Genomic DNA, 9,611 nt, shown 5'->3' on the forward strand with positions numbered 1-9,611 from the left:
CTGTATGTCGATCGTAATATATATATATATATCCATTATATAATTGTAATTTTTGTCGGCCAAAAATAATGCGTTAAATAGCTAATAATAATTAATAATTAATAATTAATTAATAATTTAAATGTAATGTCTGATATATATGTATTTTGTGCGTAAAATCCAATTTAATTAATTATATTATATTAATTAATTTCTCTATCATTTCTCTTAATTCTTTTTGCAATTTATTTTTTATTGCATGCGTCGTTCGTTCAACCAATCAATCAATCAATCAATCAATCAAATCAATCAATCAATCAAATCAAATCAAATCAAATCAAATCAATCAAATCAAAACAAATCTAAAAAAATCAAATCGAAAAAAAAAAACAAAATCTACTCTTCATTTTAATTGTGTCTGTGTGTGTGTACAATTAAAAAAAATATAAAATACTTTGTAAGATACAAATTTTATTAAATATATTATGTATTTAGTTTGTAAGCTACAACAACACCAACATTAAGAAACTTAAACACAAAACACAGACCTCTAGGGATTTTTGATTTTAATTATTTTAGTTTTTAATTATAAATACATATTTTTTTTTTAAATAGTTTTTATTTTCTGTAAAAAATAGTATGTTTATACTTTGTACATACTTTTTAACCCCTTAAATATTAGGATTAACTAAGTATTATTTAACTGTATTATTTATTTAATTTATTAAGCATTTTTCTAGATTTTAGCTCTTTTTTTAACCAAGTTATAAGCTAATCCTCTCTTAGGCGGACAAAAGAACGGACAAAATTATCAGAAACAAATATTCCAGTACCTACTTATTTTGTATTATAATTATATTATTTTTTTTATTTTTAATATACATTTTTAAGACCTAAACCCTTAAAATAGCCAAGTTTTAAGCTAATCCTCTCTTAGGCGGACAATATAGCGGACAAAACAACCAAAAAACAACTATTCAAGTAGTTACTTATATTGTATCATAATTATATTGTCTATTTCCCGTTTTATGTAAAGTTTCAAGACATAAACCCTTCAAAAAAACCAACTTATAAGCCAATCCTCTCTTAAGCGGACAACCTGACGGACAAAACGGACAAAAACAAGCACCATCACCTACACTAGCCACCTAAAAACTGTACATGTACTCTGTAAATACTGTATATTATTTAAAAATATTTCTAACACGTATTTCTCACATTCTCCTACTCCTTCCACGGACACCCATCCTCCTCTCGTGCGGACAGGCGGTGCAGTGCTCATCGAGGGCGTACTCTTCCGGGCCAAGTACCTGGGCTCCACGCAGCTGGTCTGCGAAGGTCAGCCCACCAAGTCGACGCGGATGATGCAGGCCGAGGAAGCCGTCTCCAGGATCAAGGTAACACATTTGCCACATTTCTAATAATTCTTCGAATATTACTATATATAATGCTAGCCCCGACTCGATCGATCAGTTTGAGTTGCAATTTGTGTATTTTTGTAGTTAATGAAGGTCCTTGAAGGTCCTAGCAAGAAGTCCTGTCAAAAAAGGAGCTAAAAAAGAGATTGTTACAGAAGTGGCTTTAGTTTTTAGGGTTTTGTTAATTTTTAAATTGGAATTATATATTATTTGTGACATTTTCTTTTAAAAAACTTTTTAAAATATTTTCTAAAATAATTGAATTAAAATTAATAATTAATATTTATTTTTTTTATAAATTTTTAAGACTTTCTGTAACAATCCAAGCTTCTAGACTTTTTTTTATAAATTTCCAAAATTCCGCAGCTATTTTTTGAATGCCCTGCCCCGCCCACTTTCCATACCTCGAAAAGCTTAGCTTAGATTAAAATATTTAATTAAAAAAAATATACAATCATTAATTATTTTTTTAATTTATACTTTCATGCATCCACCACCTCCTTCACATCAAAAAAAAATAAAATAAAATATAAAAAACTGCTCCGTTTTCCGCCTTCGCATATGCATCTGATGATGAAATAAAAATCTAAAAAAAAATCAAAAATAAATATTTAAAAACCACGTATCGCCAAACAATAAAAAAAATCTATTAAATAGGCCTTGGTAAGTAAAAAATAACAAATTAAAACACCCTTCACCTTTTTAGCCTAATTTGCCTGAAGAACAATTGGCTCCTTGACCTTTGGCCCGCTAATACTATTTATTTTCCATTTTTTCCGTTGACCCAAAAAAGCCAAGCTTCATTTTTTTCAAATCTTTAATATATTTTTTCTATTTTTCATATTTTTTATAGTTTAAAATATTTTTTAATAAATTTTAAATTAATTTTTTTAGGCACCCGATGGCGATGTCCAGCCCAGCACCGAAGTGGATTTATTTATTTCAACGGAAAAGATAATGGTGTTGAACACCGATCTGAAGGAGATAATGATGGACCATGCCCTCCGCACCATATCCTATATAGCCGATATCGGGGATCTGGTCGTATTGATGGCACGCCGCCGCTTCGTCCCCCAGGACATCGATGATGCCCCCAAACCGAATCGCACTCCCAAAATGATCTGCCATGTCTTCGAAAGCGACGAAGCCCAGTTCATAGCCCAGTCGATTGGTCAGGCCTTCCAGGTGGCCTACATGGAGTTCCTCAAGGCCAATGGGATTGAGGATCATCGGTTTGTCAAGGAGATGGACTACCAGGAGGTCCTCAACAGCCAGGAGATCTTTGGCGATGAACTCGAGATCTTTGCCAAGAAGGAGCTACAAAAGGAGGTAGTTGTTCCAAAGTCCAAGGGTGAAATCCTTGGTGTTGTCATCGTGGAGTCCGGCTGGGGCAGTATGCTACCCACAGTGGTGATTGCCAATCTAATGTCCAGTGGAGCTGCGGCAAGATGTGGTCAGTTGAATATCGGGGATCAGTTGATAGCCATCAATGGACTGAGTCTCGTGGGACTGCCGCTCTCCACCTGCCAGACGTACATCAAGAACACCAAGAACCAGACGGTGGTGAAGTTCACGGTGGTGCCATGTGCTCCAGTCGTGGAGGTGAAGATCAAACGGCCGGAGACCAAGTATCAACTGGGATTCAGTGTCCAAAATGGAGTGGTAAGTAGAGGGTCTTAGGAGGTCCTTGTATTTTATTAAAATATATTATTATCCTTGTAGATCTGCAGTCTGTTGAGGGGCGGGATTGCCGAGCGAGGTGGCGTCCGTGTGGGTCACCGGATCATCGAGATCAATAACCAAAGTGTGGTGGCAGTGCCCCACGAGAAGATAGTCAACTTGCTGGCCACATCCGTGGGGGAGGTTAGTTTCTATTTTATTCTATAAAATATTTCAAAATTAAATTAATAATATTTTATTTTATTTTAGATACTCATGAAGACGATGCCCACGTCCATGTTCCGGCTGCTCACCGGCCAGGAGAATCCCATTTATATTTAAGCCCAGGGCCAGGATAATAAACGGCTCTCTATTGTTAACTATAGAACAGAAAGATATATTACGATATTTAGTATATATATTTAATGAAAAAAAAAAAAAAGAGAAACAAACATACCCATACGTATAGAAAGAGAAAGCAACATAGAAAGAGAAAGAGATAGAGAGAGAGTATATAATATATATAAATGAATGTATATGCGTGTATAGGTTTAGGAGGATATGATTTAGCTTACCTATATATATTATATATTATATAAACTATATACTATATACTACATATATATATATTCATATTTTTTTTTTTGTGAGGCGAGAAACTAAAAAAAAAAACTAAAAAAAAGGCACAAGGCACGCCAGCTTAGTAATAATAGTTAATAAAAAAGAAAAAGGTGTAAGGACATGGATACATATATATTATATATCATATATATATATATAAACACGATGACCTTTTTGCGAAAAACGTCCTTAGCTTAGTTGAAAGGCGAGAGAGTCGAATTAGTCGAAGGATTTCAAAAAAAAAATTCAAATCCAAAAAAAAAATAATAATGCTTTCAAAAAACAAAATACTTATTGTAAAAAAAAAAAAACAAAATAAGAGAAAAGACAGGCAGCTCTTTTGATATAACCAAACTCACTATATAGCACTCGATATCGGGCATATATATATATATATATATTTATATATAAACTTGGAAAAGCTTAAGAAGAGAATACTAATAGTGAAAATGCAGTGTTTCGTTTTCTACTCGCACACATAGCCGAGAAAATTTTGATAGTTGTATAACCTATATTATATATATATATATATACACACACACACCCACACACACACCCACTCATTTCCCGATTTGAGGATATAGTTTAGAAAAGAAACCAGAAAAAAAACACTCACACTTACTTAGACGCTTCGATTTCAACCATCTTCGTCCAAAAATTGTGCTACTACTCGTTAAACAAGTTGATAGATATAGAAGAGATAGAGAGAGAGAGATGGCCAGTGAGCCGGAGAAAGAGATAGCAGATCCCCCCAAAGAAAGAAACAGCCATAGAGACAGAGATATAGTTAACCCCAAAAAAACAAGGATATATATAGAAAATAAAATAAAATAAAAGAAAAGCTTGCAGAAACAGTAAATTATAGGATTGCATTACCGTTAGATCTGGAGATCTGGAGAGACAGAGATAGAGAAAGAGACAGATAGATCGCTGGAGAAAGAGATGGCTAGACAGATTGCATTTTATTGTATTGTATATGTATGTGTAAAATACTCGCTTTTGGCCCCAAAAGAAAAAAAAAACGCAATCTACTGACACCACTCCAAAAAAAATAATGGATTTAAAAAAAAAACTAAACTATTTGCTTAATTTTTTTTTTCAAATTAAATTTCAATAAATATTTCGGACGCATTTTTTCACTGCTTGGCTAGGGCCGCGCCCACCACGCCCTCAAAAAAAATAATAATAAATAAAAATAAATAAAAAACAGCTTCAGAAAACCAAAGAAAATTAAATTAAAAATCCAAAACATAAACACCTAAAATAAATAATAAATTGTTTTTTTTTTTTGGTGGTGTACATTATTTATAAATGGAGAAAAAAAAAACAGATAAAATTGCATAACAAATTTAATGGATATATGGAATATATATATATGAAATATTTATGAAAAACGAGAACAAAAATTGCATAGAAATTATATAAGAAAAACGATCATAACGATGATTATTTGTAAAGGACAAACTAAACCCAAAAAACCAAAAAAGAGAAAAATGGTAACAAAAATGAATAAATAAAAGAATATATAATCACATGCGTAAACAACAGTATAAAACCAAAAATTGAGCATAATAAACATGAAAATTTAAAACAAAAAAGGTAGTTTATAAATTTATTTCAAAGGAATATAAATGGTAGGTAATATTTTAAAACTTTATTTAAGTTACTAGTTATTAATAACTAAATATCTAGTAATTTATATTATTAATTTCTTAAAAACCCTTAATTTTATTAATAATTACTTGTTTCACTTTTTAAATAACGCGCCAATCCCCCCAAATAGTGTTAGACAAGATCTGTATTGGAAAGTGTGGTGTGACCAGGTCCTGTTGCACCTGCACTTTCGCACACTACCACCATTTCCGAGCCGCCGATCGCAAGTTCGTTATAATCCTGTGCTTTATTGTCGTTTCTGTGCGTTTTTATGTGTTTTCCATTAAAGTTTATTTAATAATAGATGTCAAAAACTAAAGTATTAATTAAAATTTAGTGAATATCGTTGTGTTTATTGCTAAAATGTGTGTTAAAGTGCTTCGATTGTGTTTGTTGGTCGCGAGTGGCCAAAAATGGCGGCAGCTTCGGGTTTTCTTATTGTTTTCGCGTGTTTTTTCTTAAAAAATAGCATTATTGCTTGTAAAAAAATTAAATTTAATTGATTAATGTGCTTTTCCTAATGTATTTTGTGAAATTTTAAAGAAAATATTGAAAATCAAGCCATTCCGGGAAATCGCGTCGCGTCGCGGGTGTGTGTGGGTGTAAGGGGGATCCCCTCCGTAAGGCTGCTCCTCCACAGCCAAAGTATAGTTACTCGGTATGATAAAAAAATTTTAAAAAATTATTACAACTTTTAAAATAATAAACAAATAAATCAATGGCCCTGAATTTTATGGTGAGTTTATTATTTTTATTATAATTATTTAATTATTATTTATTTTACACAAATACATACATTTTTTCTACATTTCTCCTTCTTCCTTTGCGTTTCTTACATTCCACTTACAAATACATACATACTTATGTATAATACACGTTATATACCAGTCAGTACATACACACACATGTACATAAGTATCTAAGAACGCCTTATAAGGCCTTTTCAAGATCACTAAAAAAATCTTATTCGCTTTTCTTGTTTTTGGTTTCTGTCTTGCGCTTTTTTTGTTTGAAAAATGGGAAAAATACTATTTCAGTAAAAAATTGGTTGGTTTTTAATGAGAATCAGATGAAAATCAATACAGGGACATTTAGAGGTATCCCTTTTAAGGATCGGATCAGAATTGGCTGAGATATAGCCTTGGATCGGGGCTATATATGGAAATCCCGCCTTCTGGAAGGGGTCTGGCCACAAAAATGAGGAAAAATTTTAAAAAATATTATCCGTCCAGATTTTGATGCGGAATGATGGGGAATCGATCCAGGAGTCCTAAAAGGTATCCCTTTTTAGGATCGGATCAGAATCGGCTGAGATATAGCCATGGATCGGGGCTATATATGAAATTCCCGCCTTCTGGAAGGGGTCTGGCCACAAAAATGAGGAAAAATTTTAAAAAATATCCGTCCGGATTTTGATGCAGAACGATGGGGAATCGATCCAGGAGTCCTAGAAGGTATCCCTTTTCAGGATCGGATCAGAATCGGCTGAGATATAGCCATGGATCGGGGCTATATATGAAATTCCCGCCTTCTGGAAGGGGTCTGGCCACAAAAATGAGGAAAAATTTTAAAAAATATTATCCGTCCAGATTTTGATGCGGAATGATGGGGAATCGATCCAGGAGTCCTAAAAGGTATCCCTTTTTAGGATCGGATCAGGATTGGCTGAGATATAGCCGTGGATCGGGGCTATATATGGAAATCCCGCCTTCTGAAAGGGGTCTGGCCACAAAAATGAGGAAAAATTTAAAAAAATATTATCCGTCCGGATTTTGATGCAGAACGATGGGGAATCAATCCAGGAGTCCTAAAAGGTATCCCTTTTTAGGATCGGATCAGGATTGGCTGAGATATAGCCATGGATCGGGGCTATATATGGAAATCCCGCCTTCTGAAAGGGGTCTGGCCACAAAAATGAGGAAAAAATTGAAAAAATATTATCCGTCCGGATTCTTATGCAGAACGATGGGGAATCGATCCAGGAGTCCTAGAAGGTATCCCTTTTCAGGATCGGATCAGAATCGGCTGAGATATAGCCATGGATCGGGGCTATATATGAAATTCCCGCCTTCTGGAAGGGGTCTGGCCACAAAAATGAGGAAAAATTTTAAAAAATATTATCCGTCCGGATTTTGATGCAGAACGATGGGGAATCGATCCAGGAGTCCTAGAAGGTATCCCTTTTCAGGATCGGATCAGAATCGGCTGAGATATAGCCATGGATCGGGGCTATATATGAAATTCCCGCCTTCTGGAAGGGGTCTGGCCACAAAAATGAGGAAAAATTTTAAAAAATATTATCCGTCCAGATTTTGATGCGGAATGATGGGGAATCGATCCAGGAGTCCTAAAAGGTATCCCTTTTTAGGATCGGATCAGAATCGGCTGAGATATAGCCATGGATCGGGGCTATATATGAAATTCCCCCCTTCTGGAAGGGGTCTGGCCACAAAAATTATGAAAAATTTTAAAAAATATTATCCGTCCGGATTTTGATGCAGAACGATGGGGAATCGATCCAGGAGTCCTAAAAGGTATCCCTTTTTAGGATCGGATCAGATATGGCTGAGATATAGCCATGGATCGGGGCTATATATGGAAATCCCGCCTTCTGGAAGGGCTCTGGCCACAAAAATTATGCAAAATTTAAAAAAATATTATCCGTCCGGATTTTTATGCAGAACGATGGGGAATCGATCCAGGAGTCCTATAAGGTATCCCTTTTTAGGATCGGATCAGAATTGGCTGAGATATAGCCATGGATCGGCGCTATACAGGAAATCCCGCCTTCTTCTTGTGGGGTCTGGCCACAAAAATGAGGAAAAATTTTAAAAAATATTATCCGTCCGGATTTTGATGCAGAACGATGGGGAATCGATCCAGGAGTCCTAAAAGGTATCCCTTTTTAGGATCGGATCAGAATTGGCTGAGATATTGCCATGGATCGGGGCTATATATGAAATTCCCGCCTTCTGGAAGGGCTCTGGCCACAAAAATTAGGAAAAATTTTAAAAAATATTATCCGTCCGGATTTTGATGCAGAACGATGGGGAATCGATCCAGGAGTCCTAAAAGGTATCCCTTTTCAGGATCGGTTCAGAATTGGCTGAGATATAGCCGTGGATCGGGGCTATATATGGAAATCCCGCCTTCTGAAAGGGGTCTGGCCACAAAAATTATGAAAAATTTTAAAAAATATTATCCGTCCAGATTTTGATGCGGAATGATGGGGAATCGATCCAGGAGTCCTAAAAGGTATCCCTTTTTAGGATCGGATCAGAATTGGCTGAGATATAGCCATGGATCGGGGCTATATATGAAATTCCCGCCTTCTGGAAGGGCTCTGGCCACAAAAATGAGGAAAAATTTGAAAAAATATTATCCGTCCGGATTTTGATGCAGAACGATGGGGAATCGATCCAGAAGTCCTAGAAGGCATCCCTTTTCAGGATCGGATCAGAATCGGCTGAGATATAGCCTTGGATCGGGGCTATATATGAAATTCCCGCCTTCTGGAAGGGGTCTGGCCACAAAAATGAGGAAAAATTTTAAAAAATATTATCCGTCCGGATTTTGATGCAGAACGGCGGGGAATCGATCCAGGAGTCCTAGAAGGTATCCCTTTTCAGGATCGGATCAGAATTGGCTAAGATATAGCCATGGATCGGGGCTATATATGAAATTCCCGCCTTCTGGAAGGGGTCTGGCCACAAAAATGAGGAAAAATTTGAAAAAATACTATCCGTCAGGATTTTGATGCAGAACGATGGGGAATCGATCCAGGAGTCCTAGAAGGTATCCCTCTTGAAGATCGGATCAGAATCGGCTGAGATATAGCCACGGATCGGGGCCCTTTAAGAAAATCCTCAAAAAAGTTGGAAGAAAAGTGTTTCTGGACAGAATTCTGGCGCCGATGGATGGGGAGTCGATCCGCAGGACCTAAAAGGAACCCCCCCTACCCCCCTCTACAATGAAAAGCAGGATCTGTGTTGTGGAAATAATGTTTATTGACGAATACTTGCATTTACTTGCATTGTTTGTGGCCTATACTCTGTGCCGTTTATGGATGCAGTTTCTGGCCCGCCTCCTCCCGACATCGGCAGCGAGTGTATATATATATATATATATATATATTCTTGATCGTATATATTCGTGTGGCTATATGTGGCTTATGTTCAAGGTCGCACAACAATCAAAAAAAGTGGATTTTTGTTGACAAACAAGTGTGTGTGAGTGTGTGTGTGTGTGTTTGTGTGTGAATCCCATTAATTTTGCTTCTTA

General features: G+C 35.7%; 1 protein-coding gene across 9 annotated transcripts in view; it reads left to right on the forward strand.

The window, feature by feature from the left end:
- The window catches only part of LOC6504118, an 86,613-nt gene extending 82,021 nt beyond the window's left edge, over positions 1-4,592 (forward strand). For all 9 annotated transcript variants that reach the window (XM_044716743.1, XM_044716746.1, XM_044716745.1 and 6 more), the window contains exons 11-15: positions 1,246-1,376; positions 2,055-2,060; positions 2,292-3,059; positions 3,120-3,260; positions 3,327-4,592. In XM_044716743.1, the coding sequence (XP_044572678.1) occupies positions 1,246-1,376; positions 2,055-2,060; positions 2,292-3,059; positions 3,120-3,260; positions 3,327-3,398 (1,118 nt within the window). In that variant the 3' untranslated portion in view covers positions 3,399-4,592. The remainder of the gene's footprint in view (positions 1-1,245; positions 1,377-2,054; positions 2,061-2,291; positions 3,060-3,119; positions 3,261-3,326) is intronic.
- Positions 4,593-9,611: the final 5,019 nt, after the last annotated feature.

Source organism: Drosophila ananassae, chromosome XL (genome assembly GCF_017639315.1).
Source record: "Drosophila ananassae strain 14024-0371.13 chromosome XL, ASM1763931v2, whole genome shotgun sequence".
Lineage (NCBI taxonomy): Eukaryota > Metazoa > Arthropoda > Insecta > Diptera > Drosophilidae > Drosophila > Drosophila ananassae.